Source organism: Mesocricetus auratus, unplaced genomic scaffold (assembly GCF_017639785.1).
Source record: "Mesocricetus auratus isolate SY011 unplaced genomic scaffold, BCM_Maur_2.0 Super-Scaffold_100676, whole genome shotgun sequence".
Lineage (NCBI taxonomy): Eukaryota > Metazoa > Chordata > Mammalia > Rodentia > Cricetidae > Mesocricetus > Mesocricetus auratus.
In genome coordinates this window covers 38,581,453-38,596,193 of record NW_024429266.1, presented here as the reverse complement: position 1 = coordinate 38,596,193, position 14,741 = coordinate 38,581,453, and the positions used below count along the sequence as shown (strand labels likewise).

Here is a 14,741-nt window from a genome sequence, read left to right as displayed (position 1 = left end):
ACTAACTGAGATGAATATTGAGCTCATGTATTGTCTGGTTTAGCTGAAGAGTTCCAGACCAGCTTCAACCTCTCAGACCTATACAGTCAGACCTGGCCTCTGCTAACACTCCAGATTAAGTCAGCCACCAGAACAATGACTCGCAGACATTTTGACCATGATTCACAGTTTAAAATGTAAAAGACATGTTTTACCTGGGGTCTGGTCTAAACACATGTACTATTAAACAAGAAGTTTCACAATAAAGCCATTTTGGTATTTTTATTCCATTCTATCCTAATATAAAAATACTATTTTCTTAACCACTGAATTGATTTCAGAACCCACAACTTACATTTTGAACACTAAGGTCTGAGAACAACACTATTTAAAGTAAATATAAATTAGCCAGGAGTAATTTCTGTGAGGGCCATATTTAAAATAGTGAAAAGAAACTTTTTTATGAATTTAACAATAGTTTGTTTAACCTTTCATACCCAGGATATCATCATTTTACCATAAGCTCACTACAAGAAATCACTGTGACATTTTATATCAGCAAGTCTTCCTGCCTTGGAGTGGACTTTGTGTGGACAGACATTCAGGCCAGAGGAACTGTTTCAAGTGCTCTGGAGACACAGGAACAAGGAGCTACCACGGGGCAGTGCAACCCTAGGGCATCTGGTCCCAAATCCGCCACCCGGCCCACACAGTGCTGTGTGGAGCAGAAGGAAGGCACGGTCCACTCCTGCCAAGTCCCCTGCAGTCCAGTCACGTGAACTCATCCCACGCAGCTGCGCTATCAGCTCCAGCTCCTCCACAGGCTCCAGAGCTCTGATAAGGGCCAGGAATTTCACAGGAAGACCAGAAAGGAGGCTTATAAACCAATAACAGGCATTATCATCTTGAAGTGCCTCAAACACAGTCTGAAAGCATTGGGAGTGGGGGTGGGGGTCCTGTGGTATCAGAAACATAACAAATAGCACAAACCACTCAAATCAGAAAGTAAATCTTAGAGAACTTGTTCTGTAAACTAATATTTGCTGATCACAAAACTGAACATGAATCCCAACAGTAGCTATAACAAAAAGTGTCCATGAATAAAGACTGGAGGGCAAAAAGCAACGGAAGAATTGTTATTGGTGGAGGATGGGGCAGATGCCTTAAACCCAGTTCTTGGAGGCAAAGGCAGGCAGATCTCTGAGAGGTCCAAGTCAACCAGAGCTGCAAAGTGAGACCAGAGTTACAGACAAATAAACAACTCCCCCAACACACACACACACACACACACACACACACACACACACGCACGCACGCACACACGCACACACACACACACACACACACACACACACTGCCACCTCTGTTCTATAGTACTGACACTATAGGCTTGTCCACCATGCCTGACTTCTACAGTGCAGGGGTCGAACCCAGAGCCTTGTATTTACTAGGCAAATACTCTACCAGATGAGCTGCATTTCCCTTTGTCTTAATGCCAAGTGAGTCCTGATGAGAGGAACACCCTTCAGAAGGTGGCCACACAGCAAGCCTACAACATCCATCTCTGTGTAGGCAGCTGAATTACATACATACCCTGCATCGTTATAAGAGACTGAATTACATACATACTCTGCAATTTTCTGCTCATGAAGGGTATCAGGTCCCTGTGAACAAACAAATTCAACAGAGTAAAACCAGACCAGCTTAACACTAGGTACGAATGAATGTGAAGACAATTACAGACCTCAGATATGTAAGGTAGGTGATAACCCTGAGCAGAAATTAAGTTCCTAATGGTCCCTTCTAGACTCATGACTCAAGCCATTATAGCTCCAAAAAATCTATAGGTGAAGTCTGGGCTCCATGCCAGCCCACCTATCTACAGAGCTCACCATCACTTCACAGGATTCTGTAGTGTAGAAATGAAATAGCAGTAATAAAATGAAGCAAAGGAGCCGGGCAGTGGTGGCGCATGCCTTTAATCCCAGCACTCAGGAGGCAGAGGCAGGCGGATCTCTGTGAGTTCGAGGCTGGGCTGGACCGACAGCCTCCAAAACAATACAGAGAAACCCTGTCTCGTAAAACCAAAAAATAAAAATAAATAAATAAAATGAAGCAAAGGCAATATTCTCTTCCCTTGTTAAATGATTAGTTGACTAGTAAGCTGTAAATCAAATCTAGCTTACTTAATTTTTTTGTTTCAAAAACTGACACTGAGCATATAACCAATGACAAGAAATAGCATTAAATGTACTTGTTTTAGTTCCAAGATAACCCATAGAAAGACTGTCTCAAACAAACAAGCATGAAAATAGATGCTACTGAGTTTAGATAACATCTCAGACAATGCCCCAGGCTATGGGAATGCAAAGATTAATGAACTATGACCCAAGCCTCGAGGCACTAAAATGAATAGGGTAAAGGAAAAGGAAAAGTATACCTAAAGGCCAAGGATGATGGTTCACACCTGCAACCTCAACACTCAGGAAACTGAAGTACAAGAAATACAAGCTCAACCCCAGTCTGGGCTTACACAGTAAGGCCATGTCCTAAGCAAACAAAAATTGTCACGATGACAAGCGCTATAACAGAGCTTTTGGTAAGTGCTAAGAACATCCCTGCCCCCAGCCCTGGAGTAATAAATCCAGAAGAGGTTAGGAAAACAGAAGACAAAATATGGCATCTGAGTGACTGGAAAGGTTGAGTTGGCCATCAGTCGCTGAAATTGGAAGCCTGGCAGGTAGACACGGTGGCATAGGTTGTGACACAGGAAGAATGAATCTGAATAAGAACTTCACTAGGTAGAATGAAGTCTAAAGCACTTCATAGAGTCAACCTTGCAGGGAGCTAGAGGGCCAGGAGAATGGGAACTTTTGAGGTAATGCTCTTCCCTGTGTGAGTTCTGGCAGAACCCCTTCAACCCTCTTGTGGGACCTTAATGCATAGGTCAGAGTTAAAGGCTCAAGTAGGCACTTCACCACCAGTCATCAAAGTTCATCAAGCATTTGTCCTAGAGCACATACTCATTTGGGGACTGTCTCAGTCAACACTGGCTAGGAAGCTAGTTTTGTAAAGAATATCATAATCTTCCAACCCCAAAGGTGGCTCATGAAGAAAAGTTTGAAGCAACATGAGCCCCCCCAAGAGTGGGAGCAGAAGATCAGGAGCCACCCCCCACCTCCGGGACACTCTAGATAGCATGGTATCTTAAAGCTGGTTCATAAGCCTGCACTGCTCAGTGTCACAGTGTCACTGCTTCACATAAGGATGATGGCCACCGTGAGTCCCAAGTCAGTGGACAGGTCCCTTCTCCTGCACCCCAGGCAGTCAGCAGGGGAGAGTTCGGCATCCGTCAGGAACAATGTGAGCCAGTCACTGATTAAGCATCTTGTTATAGGAGACTTAATTTTCAGCTAGCACTTGGGTACAAGGGTCAGTTAGCCCCACAAATCATCTGACAATAGGCACAGATTAACAGCTTGGGTCCTGAGGTGTGACTATCTCAAATGAACAGGGCAGCATTACAAGACAGTCAGGACAGACCCATTTGAATAGAAGGAAGGTTGGATCTGTGGCCAACCAGTCAAAGACCCTGGAGACTATTTTTAATCCAGAAAGGACAGGAAGGAACAAGAACAAAAAAAAAAGGAACTCACACAGGAGAGAAGGAAAACAAGAAGGAAGCATCTGTCATAAGCAGGGGGAAGGCAGGGAGGGGAATGGGACTTCAGAACTGTGTCCCTGATGGGGAGGCCAGGAGTGTCACAGGAAAGGGGCTGCGGGTGGAAAGAGAGCTTGGAGAGCAGCCACAGGACTTCTCAAAGGAAGTGTTTTAAATGCCTGTGTTGTAGGAGGGTAGGTTCTGGGTGGCCAGTAACAACAGTCTTGCCTCTGGCATTTGGTCATGAGTTCAAATCCCACATTGGCCTCAAACCAAGAGCTGACTTTTGCAGTCACTTCACCACTTTCTGTGTAATAAATTAAAAGTGCCAACGAGAAAGGAGGCATCAAAGAGAGAAGTAGAAAGCTTTCCTTCGCTGGGTGCTCATGACTGCTGTCTTGAGAATCCCATGAGGAAGGGTTATTTATTCCCGAGGCCCATCCACAGACAATCCCAGGGCTCTGCATCCTCACTGCATCCCGAGCACCAGAGGTTATGACTGGGGTGGAGGAGTGGAAAGAGGAAAACACAGACTATCTCCTACAGAATGAGGGAAGGGAGGCGGGACTAATGAGCAGAACATGTCCATCAACCACCTGGGTAGTGAGTAGAGCAGGAAAAGAAATGAAAGGTCTTTAGGTTAAATAACAACAAGGATAGTCTTATGTTTGTATTACAACTTAGTGATATACATTAACTAAGGTGTCCTCAGGAAACACATAGGGAGAAGGGAAAACAGGTACTTCCTTGTTTTACAGGAGAACCACGGTAAGATTTAAAAAATCAAGAGACAGCCTCAAAGTCACACAGTTCCTACTGGCTTGGGACTCAAGCATTACATTAATTAACTAATCGGCAAATGGCACAATAAGGGTTTTTTTTCATTCCTCACACAGACCTGAAATTTATGCTGCAAGCACAATTTATTAGTACCCTAGATTTTGTCCAACTGTGTATAACATAATGAAACAGAACTATTTCTTACCTTCCCATTTTCCATCAGAAATATCAAATATAAAAGACAGAACGCTGCCACTACTGGATAGTTTTTAAATTTTTATTGCTTTTTAAATTTTATGTACCTGTATGTATACGGAGGTGGGCTGTGCCCACAGAGGACAGAAGAAGGTGTTGGATCTCCCAGAGCTAAAGTTACAAGTGATTGTAAGACGCCCCACATGACTGCTGGGAACTCAAGCAAGTCTCCACGAGCACAGCAAGGACTCTAACCACTCCTGCCCATCAAATCAAATTAATCATAGAAAAATGCAAGGAAATTTAAATGCAAAATGTTGGATCCTAAGGAATGGTTTTGTCTTTTGCTGTGCAGGTGGCCAGACAGAGAAAAGACACTAGATATTCATGAGGGTTAGCCTTGGTTAGCCACCCAGATGGGATTGGGAGTCAGGCACTGGTAAAGCACACTTTGGGGTGTGTCTGTCTATAAGGCTGTGGCAGAGGCCTTGCAGCAGGAGCACTCAGACAATTTGAGCTTAATCTGTTGCTGCACTTAAGACCCAAACTGCCTGTTGGGAGGTGGTGACTCTGTGGAAGATGGAACCTGACTGAAGAAGCAGATCCTTGGGGAGCTATGTCTTACACTCCATACATTTCCTGTCACTTCTCCTCTGTGTTTCCTGTCCGCAATGCTACAAATTGTTCCTCCACCTCTTCCCTCCCATGACAGACCGAAACTTACAAAACAGTGAACCAAATAAATCCCTCCAAGTATTTCTATACAGCATTTTGTCAGAGCTATGAGAAAGAGGCCACCGTATTATTGGAATAAGCTCAAGTTTTATGGACCCCTGCCATGGTTTGGACTTCCACTATTGTGTGTAAAATGAGAGGACAGAGTTGGGGACGTGCTTAATTCAGTTTCCTAAGCAACCTGAGGTTGCTCATAACCCCAAGCTTCAGGAGGCACATGTAGCAGAGCCACACATGTTCTTTAAAGTTCAGAAGAGGGTTCTACAGTGGGGAGCTGAGAAGACCCTCCACTTAGTGCAAAGGGGGTATACCAGATTCTCCACCCTGTGCCAAGCGCTTACTGGCTTGAGTCATTCTTACCCCCTAGCCATGCAGTCAGAAAAGCACTGCATTGTCTCCATAGCAAGGAGCCCAGGCTTAGAGCGAGCACAAGACCTCTTAGCTCCAGCCAGCACAGCACACTCGAGGCAGAGATGAATTTTCAAAGCACCAGGTTTCCTACCCCAGACCCCTACAGGAAATATCCCTGAAAGGCAAGAGCAGCCAGGAGGGCCCAGCTCCTAGGAAAACACAGCAGAGTTCAAAGACCAGTGTGCTAATTCTCCAGCCAGGTCTTAATGGTGCTGGGCTCTTCCAGTTAATGCTTGCTTCAGTCATTTTTTTAAAAGTATTTGTTTATTGTGTCTGCATTAGAAGTCAACCTTTGGACAGAGATTGCTAGTCTGTTCCTTATGCCTTGCAAAACTAACCCAATGCTTCCGATTTCCTGGGTTTTTCCATTTAGAATTATCAGCTGTCTCAATAAACAACTTCAAGTGTTACACTTTCAACAGGGAAAGGGCCATAAAACATTGTATTTTTAACCAGCATCTAATCCAACTTCAGTTATTTTTACCTATATCCTTTAAATGTTCTTGTGTCTAATTTTGTAGATAAGAACTGTCCAAAGATCCCAACCCCAGCACCACAGTAACAGAAGTCCCAGGCTTATACTAGAGAGTCACTTGCAAGGGGACACCAGAGACTTTGTTAATGGGTTGACCAACAGCAGCCACTGTTAGCAGAAAAGACACAGTCTGGGCCTTCAAACTGTCTTTAGAATTATGAAATGAAAGATTCAGCCTTGGCTTTGCTTTTATAAAAGATGAAAATATTCAAAAAATAAGACATTGTTGAATACTTGACAGAAAGCAACGAACATACAGAAAATTTCTTGGGTTTGATTACGTGGTATATGATTAACTGTTGAAATAAATTCAAATAAATAGACTATGCTGAGAAAAAAGAAAAAGGCTAGAGTGTCAGGGGAGGAGATATTTGTTTGCTTGGTGCTTTAGTGAGAGTTAAAAAATTATCTAAAGTCATTGACACACCATCTCTTCCCAAACTACCACCACGGGTACCCTGAGGAGTCATAACAGATTCTGAATAGTGTAAAGGAGAAAGTGGCTTTGGAGAAAGCAACTAGACAGAGCCCCACATCATCAGAGCACAGCACAGGCCACAGCAAGGCTGAGACATGGCACCGTTAGAGTGCAGGGCTGAAGGAGGAACCTAAGAGCAGGCTTTCTCTATGTACACAGACTTCCTGCAGCAGGCCGCTAACTGGTTGCCTACTGAACACTGTGGGCTTGTTCTATCTCTATTTCTCCTGGGTTTCCTCTATTTGTAGTCTTAAAAAACAAAACTAAACTAAAGGCAGTTCTCATATTAAAGTTAGTGAGGAGGTCTCAACAATCACACAGTTAAGGAGAGGCAACCAAAGGTGTCAAGGTCGAGTTTTGATCAGTCTCAGAAGAGACTGAAAAGTGACGGTATAAATACACAACAAATCCTTAAAAGTAAAGTGTGAGAAACTACTTGAACATGTAGGCTAATGGGGGAAGGGCAGTAGGGGGAGGAGGTAGGGGGGGAGAAGGAGAGAATAGTAGCAATCACAGTGATCCTCCAGGAGCAGGAATGCCAGCAGCCCAGACACACAGTGGCAGGGAGGGCTGGACATTCAGTGGGGAGAGAGATAAAGAGCAGAACACCTAACTGTAAAATGTCTTGTTCCCTAACAACAGGACTATTAGTTTAAATGCTATTGTCTGGAATACAGCTCTTTGATCACAGTACAGTGGGCTCTGGATTTACTCTCCTTCCCAGTCTACAGATCCAATGGGCTTCCTTTGCAGGGCAAAACAGACAAACCACACCACAGAGTCTTGGAATCTGAGAAGCTAGTCAATCAGAGCTTCCTGCCTCAGCCTTGCTGAGCCCACACTGAGGTTAGGTCTCTGGTCACCACATATCAAACACAGCTAGATTGGAGTGTCCTCCTCCTAGGGAAGGAGGCATTACTAGTGAGTTACCTTAGTACATTTGACCCAAGGAGAGGAGAGTGACACTGTCCCCAAGAAAGCAGGCCAGCTTTGGTCTGGCCAGTTCATGGCAAGCTAACTGCCCAAGAGCTCCTCCTGCCAACGGGACCTACCCCCCTCACCCCGCCCCCCACCAACATTCACCCCTCCCGTCCTCTTCATTCTGCTGTCACTTCTTTCTTCCCACATTACCACACAAGCCTCCTCTGGGGTCCCCCTTGCTGCAGTCTGGCTTCCTTCCAACACATCCTCCCACAGACTCTGTCATGGCTCTAAAATGTGCATCTGGTCACACTGCCCTGTTTAAAACCCTTCACTGTGATGGCCCCTATGACAGTGTCACTCCAGTTCCACAGCTTGGGGACTCCAGAGCTGAGAACCAGAGCTCCTTGTGCCAGGTCCCTACCTTCTCTCTCTGGCCCCTTCCCCACCAAGTTCTGGCCTCTTCCCCAGGGGAGGCTCAGATAGAAATTCCATTCCTGGTCTCCCTGCCTCCCCACAATCTGTGCTCTCTGACTGAAGTGTCAGGGCCCTGAGACTAGCTTTTAAGTTCCTCTCTGAAGTACCACATGCCTGGGTAACCCACAGCCCCTGTCCCTTCCACAGTCCCCATCCGATACCACATCTACCACAACATGCTGGGACTGACTTGACTTTGTCTCCCCTGCTTGGAACCCTTTAGAAGAAAACTGTTTCACTGAACGCTGTAGCCCCATATTTAGCATGCTATCTGTGAAATTCTGATTGTGTTTACCCGCAAATGACCCAGAAGCTAGCTCCAGAGAACTCCAAATCAACTCTGAGAAACTAGCCACACCCATTGGCCAGCCACAGACAGGCTGTTGGCTGAGTCTAAGAGAATGAAGCAACTTTAATGACCTCTCCCATTTCCAACACTCGTCTTGCTCTGTTTATAGAAATCAGCCTTTTCTGCCAACAAACACCATGGCGGAGATGCTATACTGGACTTTGTGCGTGCTCTAATGTAGCACATGTACCAAAGTCACTGCAAATTCCCAGCCCTTAGAAGGGGAAGTTTAAAAGGAAATTATGCTGGGGATAAATGAGCCGGAAACAAACAGGCCAGTGCTGTGACAGATGCCAACAAGGAGCCAATGTGGACAAGCGTGCCACTCACCTCTCTTCACTTCTCTCAATTTAAAACTCCAAGGGACATACCTTATAGCTTCAGAGAAGAAAGGAATTATGTCTATAATTTTAAGTATAAGAGTTAATATACCTCTAAGGCTTATGGTGCTCTCATTTGTGAGAGGTAGACACTATTTTTAGCACTTGTGAACATTTTATTTATTATTTTTGTGGTTTTATGTTCTGCCTGTTTACCACATGCACACAGTACCCAGAGAGGCCAGAAGAGGGCGCTGGGATCTCTGGGACAGGAGTTCAGAGGGTTGCCAGGCACCCCATGGTGCTGGGAATCAAGCCCAGGTCATCTGGAAGAATAGCCCATGCTCTTAACCACTGAGCCATCTCTCCAGCCCCTGGCCATGCAATTTTTAAAGCTAAATACAGTATTCTCTGGATTGACAAACTGAAACGGATATTCTTAATTAGATACCAAATATTCCTTATGCAATGAAAAGGCAAGAAACCAGTATCTTAGGCAGTTTTAATGACCTACGCTCTCTTGGTTGGCGCAGGCTACCCTATTATTGGACTAATTATTTGAGAAACATGTTCCCAAGGTCAGAATGAAAAATACCAGTTGCTTAGTTTTCAGATGGCTGCTTAATTTTGAGCTTTACTTTCTAAAGCCTAAATTAAACATCCCAACAGACATGAATAGCTCAGCCCAAGGCTTGTCTTCCTAGATGAAAACAAGGATGGCCAACAGTAAACCAGAGGTTCCTCTGGGGCTTATCTCCTTTCAATTCTAAAATCCCACTCCTCTTTCCAACTACACATGATTGTAACGCTTGCCAATACTTTTAACTCATGTGTTGCCCTTCTTTCTTCAGTGGCTCACAAGCAGGAAAGCACAATCGGAGCTCATGGCTTTAAAAGGCACTGGAATTTGTTGTTGTTGCTGCTGCTGTTGTTGTTGTTAAAAAGAATCATCACCATCTTTGTGTGTGCCCTGCTCTGTGCCAGAAAGAATGTTGAGACAGCTATAACCATTACCTAATTGATTTTTCTCGCTCACATGCCATGCCCTCTGCTCCTCCTTATAGGCTCACATCCTATGGTGATTTGGCTTTAAATGATAAACAACCATACATTAATATTTATCAAGACGACATTAGTCCCATAAAGAAGGATGAAGCCTGAGCTATCCATGCAACAAACATTTATTGACTGTAGTTACAAGATTCTATCTACGGGGGGGGGGGATATAAGCAAGCAGACAATTACAGCAACATGAGGTAAACATATAACAAGACCCAGAATTCTCTGAGACACAGAGGCACAGCTCACCCACCCTGGGAGATTCAAAGAAGAGTTCCAGAATCAAAGTTAGCTGACAGCTCTAGGAATTTCCCCCACATGAATGCAATATGAATAGCTACACCACTGACATATCAGGCAGAGTCTGAGGTGTAACCAGGAGAAAGAATGCCTCCTCCAGATGTCACTAATATTCATTTACCAGGGCACTTCCAAAGCCCAAAGATGGGCCACAGTCCACCTATATTCATGGATCTATATAAGCTTCTCACATCTTTTTATGTCTGTAGTCCATCCTCTTCTGGTTTACTGTTTGTGTCTCTTATCAAAAATTCCAGCCCATTCGAACAAAAACTCATCAAGAGTTGAAGTGTGCAAGAGTGTGACAAGCACTAGGCACCGGAAAGGAGGTACCAGGACCCTACCACAGGGTCATATGACTATCAAAGTACAGAAGTGAGAAAAACCACAAGACTATCCACCAACCCAATCCACTTCCCAACGGATGCAAAGTGAACCCATTACTAACAATTCAATACTATGCTTATCCTAAGGGTGATACATTTTTTTCTGTCCTGTTCTGCAGACTCCAAAGCCCCTTCCCTGAATGCTCTTCCTTGGTGCCTTTAGGGAACTTTGTCTAACATACTTTTCCTACTTCAGAGGACATTGTTTTTTTCAATCTGCTTGTTCCTATCACTGTGGATGTATACCACAATGCCAGTATCAAAGGCAAATAACACAAGTTGACCGTTTTGCCCTTCCAAAACTAAAAGAAAAGTTGGATGAAATTAATTTCTAATGTCTCTTCCAGTCTCGGACTTTATGACATGATTGAAGCCACAATGAAAGTTGTGCGTCAGTAAATTGGCCAAACTTTAGATATTACTGTACGTGAGCCAAAATTTCAATGCTATTTTCAATATACCCACATTGTCAATGGACAAGATTATCAGTGCATGCATGGGCAAACCAGGCCTGGATCATACTCAGTATCTATTTTAGGACCACTGCCATAGGTTTTCCTCAAATAATCACAAACAAAGCACAAATTTAAGTTAAAAAAAGAAAAAGGAAGGAAGGAAGGAAGAAAGAAAACTAGTATGACTTAAGTGTTTTGGCTTATGTACTTATATCTAAGAATGTGGAATTATTCTTTAACTTTTTAGATTTATTTCATGTGTATGAGTGTTTAGCCTCCATGAAGGTATTGCATCCCCCTGCAACTGGAGTTACATATTGTGAGCCACTATGTGGGTGCTAGGAACCAAACCTAGGTCCTCTGAAAGAGTAACAAGTACTCTTAACAGCTGAGCCGTTTTCCAGTTCCAAATGTGTAATTATTTAGTTATGCTTCCTATAATTGAATATTAATTATCCTGAAATCTTAGCACTAGAAAATATAAAATCTGTGCTCTGTCCTTTGAAACTTGGTTTAGTTTCTCTTGGGGAGTTGTTGTCGTCGTTTAGATAGGGTCTTATGTAGCTCAGGCTGGCCTTGAACTCACTATGTAGCAAAAGATGATCTTGAGTTCCTGATGTTCCTGCCTCTACCTCCTGAATGTTAGGGTTGCAGGTGCTAAGCTTTTTGAATAACACTACAGATCCAGTAGCAGGACTATGGCCACAGTCATATGCTACAGGGCCGCATACACCTCTGTCCAGTGCCACACTTTATACAACCTAAGTGTTGATCTTATCAATAAGATATGCATCGTCATAACACACCCCATAATTTGCAGCTCCACTTATCATCCAAAGCATAAAGAAGACCAGAAGGCTACATTTCTCAACTCCTGCACCAGGAGGGGTCTCGAGGGGAAGCATGCCGGAATTGTCGTTGTGTTGTGCACCAACAATATCCTCAAGTGCTATGGAAACAGCCTTAAGGGTCTGGGTAGGTCTTGACAAAAAAGAGCTAATGCCTGTGTGCAAATCCAGCCTCTACTATTCCTTAACTATATGACCCTGCAAGCAAGTGACTCACTCTGGGCATTGTTTTCCTTGTATATAAAAGAGAGCTTCATAATGGCACCTTCCCCATAAAGCTGTTGTCAGATTCCAGTATGCATGAAGTGTCTTCCTCGCCTCACCTCAACCCCATTAACTCTAAAACTGTTCACTTTGAAGAATTCTGAATAGACTCCTGGAATGTAGAAAAGCAAACATGAGGAAGCTAACTGAGAGAAAAGAGAAAGATTTCAGAGTTGCTGTGTCTCAACTGATTGAGTCAAATTGAGTCTGGGGGTTTTCAGGAACAAAAAACAGAGCTTCTCCACAGGACACCTAAGACAAGAAAGCAAGTGGCATTTAAGACGGAGAGTTCTAAGAACTGACTTTTGATGAGGCGTGGTGTCCCTGAGTCACTTGTTCGCATGGGAGGAGGGTAGGATTCCTCCATGAACCAGAAACAATCTCACATGATCCCTTCTTCTCCGTGTTTCAGATCTACAGTTCAACTCAGAGCCAACTGCTCAGAACTTTATAGATCTAAGGATATGGAGAGAAGTTGGATAAGAGAAGAATGGAAGCCAGGCAGTGGTGATGCATGTTTTTAATCCCAGCACTCAGGAGGCAGAGGCAGGTGGATCTCTGTGAGGGAGTTCAGTGACTAGAGTAGCTGCTAAGAATCACTAAGTAGCTGTCAACCTCTAAACAAATGGCAGTTTATTCGGGTGGGGTCCCCTCTATTGCTCCCACTACATTCATTGCTACCATATCTGGCTAAATACGAACTCTGCCACCCATGCAACATTTGTATCATTAGAGAGAGGAAATGCAAAGGCTATTTGAAGACAACCAGTTCAGAGCTTATCAATCATTTAGAACTAGCCATACATGTCAACACCACACCAACATCAATCACATTTAAATAATGCATATATACACAAAGCCAGCAGAAGCAACACGGTTACTTGTTAGCATTCAACACAGCTCATACCAGGCTCCTGTTCTGAGGAAGGTACTGCTTGAAAAACCTCGGCTTTTCACCAACACAGCTCCTATCTTTGTAGACCACATCTTCAGGGCCACCAGCAACTTAACTGCCCTAGTCAAAGTACCCTGACCCAAGCATTGGAGCAGCAAAATCCAAACAGGGAAGGCCGATGTGAGAAGAAAACAAATCCTGTGTCAGCAGTCATGGCAGAGGAAGGTATGGCTCCAGGCTTCCTGCTTTCAACTCTGAGACTTAGAAGTCATGTCGCCTCTGCTCCTCCCAGGAAGCCCTGGATATTCTACAGTCTACCTGAGGACACTGTTCCAAACCTTGAGTGTTCTGAAACTAAAGTCAGTAAGTTGTGATGCAAGTATTCACTCCTCACTTCAGCCATCACCCACAAAGCCTTGGTGTGACTCTACTGAAGACAAGAGAGCGCCCTCTCTGTCTTGACTTCCTTCAGCCACCGCTATGTTCCCATGTTATCTGTAGCCACTCTCTTCTCCAACTGAGGAATTAATTCCTTAATTCTCCCACAGGTTCCTATGCACCCAAATAGGCTTTCTGCCTTGCGTAGTCCCTTCATTTGGGATGTGCTGAAAGATTCACTGGATGAATTAAGAACTCACATGACCCTCCCCAAGAGTTTATGGAAAGCAATTTTGCCAAGTGTCTGCATCCCCACTCCATACTCTACAGGCAAAGTCCCAATACTAAGTATGCATGTGTCTCCTTCATTCAAAGACGTCTCCATAGAAAGACGGTCACAGTGGGAAACCTGCCACCCCTCACAAGAAGCAGTTCTGAACAGCCTGTTGCTTGTACATTTTGAGTTTCTGGCTGTTGGCAACAACAGGTAATGGAAAGAAAAGGGTACCTCATGGGCACAGTGGCTTATGGCACTAATAGAACCAAGCAGTGCTTTCTGGCCAGTTCTCTGTGTGTCTGTAATCTTCTGCCACACCATCCCCAATCTGTTTGCCAAGGCCCTCAAGATGTTTCCGGCAGGTTCTGAATTATTGACAAACTTAGGGAAGATGCTTTGGAAAACACCAAGTACTAAAACAGACCTGTACAGCTAGTGCAAACACTTCGCCATCAGCAGTTTCCTTTATAAGGTGGGGGGGGGGCGCCTTGGCTAAATAATAATGACATTCACAGAAGAGTTGACACTGAAATTCCAAAGTTCAAGATCTCAGAAGCTCTACTCACCCCTAGCCATCTCGCTCCTTTATTGGCCGCCTGTTGAATCTGGACTCTTTTGAGGGTGACATGGTAAACAGCTCCTTCCTCAACTTCTTCACCCCAGTCCTGAATCGAGCTCTGCCAGGCACAGAGAAAGAGAGAGAAAGAGGGTCGTTGTGTGCTGTTGTTTTCTTCCCCATCGCTAACCACACGCTATCCCAGCTGCTCCCCTGCTTCAGCACTCAAAGCCTGAGATGGGCTGTTCGAATAAATATTCAATCAGAGCAATGCAAGACACATTGCAACAGGCAAGGCTGATTTTCTTGGCCTGCAGCCCTTTCCTGCGGTATCAGGATCCTCCGACTTCTCCAGTTCAGTTAGTTTTCCTAGACTTGCCACATAACTTAAACCATTTTTTCAAGTTTTTTTTTGTCCTTCATAAGGAAACTGTGGTTTAGTCCTGATAAACTCTGTCGCTTTAAGCGAAACGAAAAATAAC

General features: G+C 44.2%; 1 protein-coding gene across 3 annotated transcripts in view; it reads right to left on the bottom strand.

The window, feature by feature from the left end:
- Nucleotides 1–14,741, bottom strand: part of Rgl1 (ral guanine nucleotide dissociation stimulator like 1) — a 230,787-nt gene that overhangs the window by 88,585 nt on the left and 127,461 nt on the right. For 2 of the 3 annotated variants that reach the window (XM_005071280.4, XM_005071281.4), the window contains one exon: nt 14,270–14,380. The exons of the other annotated variant lie outside the window; for it this stretch is intronic. In XM_005071280.4, coding sequence (XP_005071337.2) covers nt 14,270–14,380 — 111 coding nt within the window. The remainder of the gene's footprint in view (nt 1–14,269; nt 14,381–14,741) is intronic. 3 annotated transcript variants of the gene reach the window in all.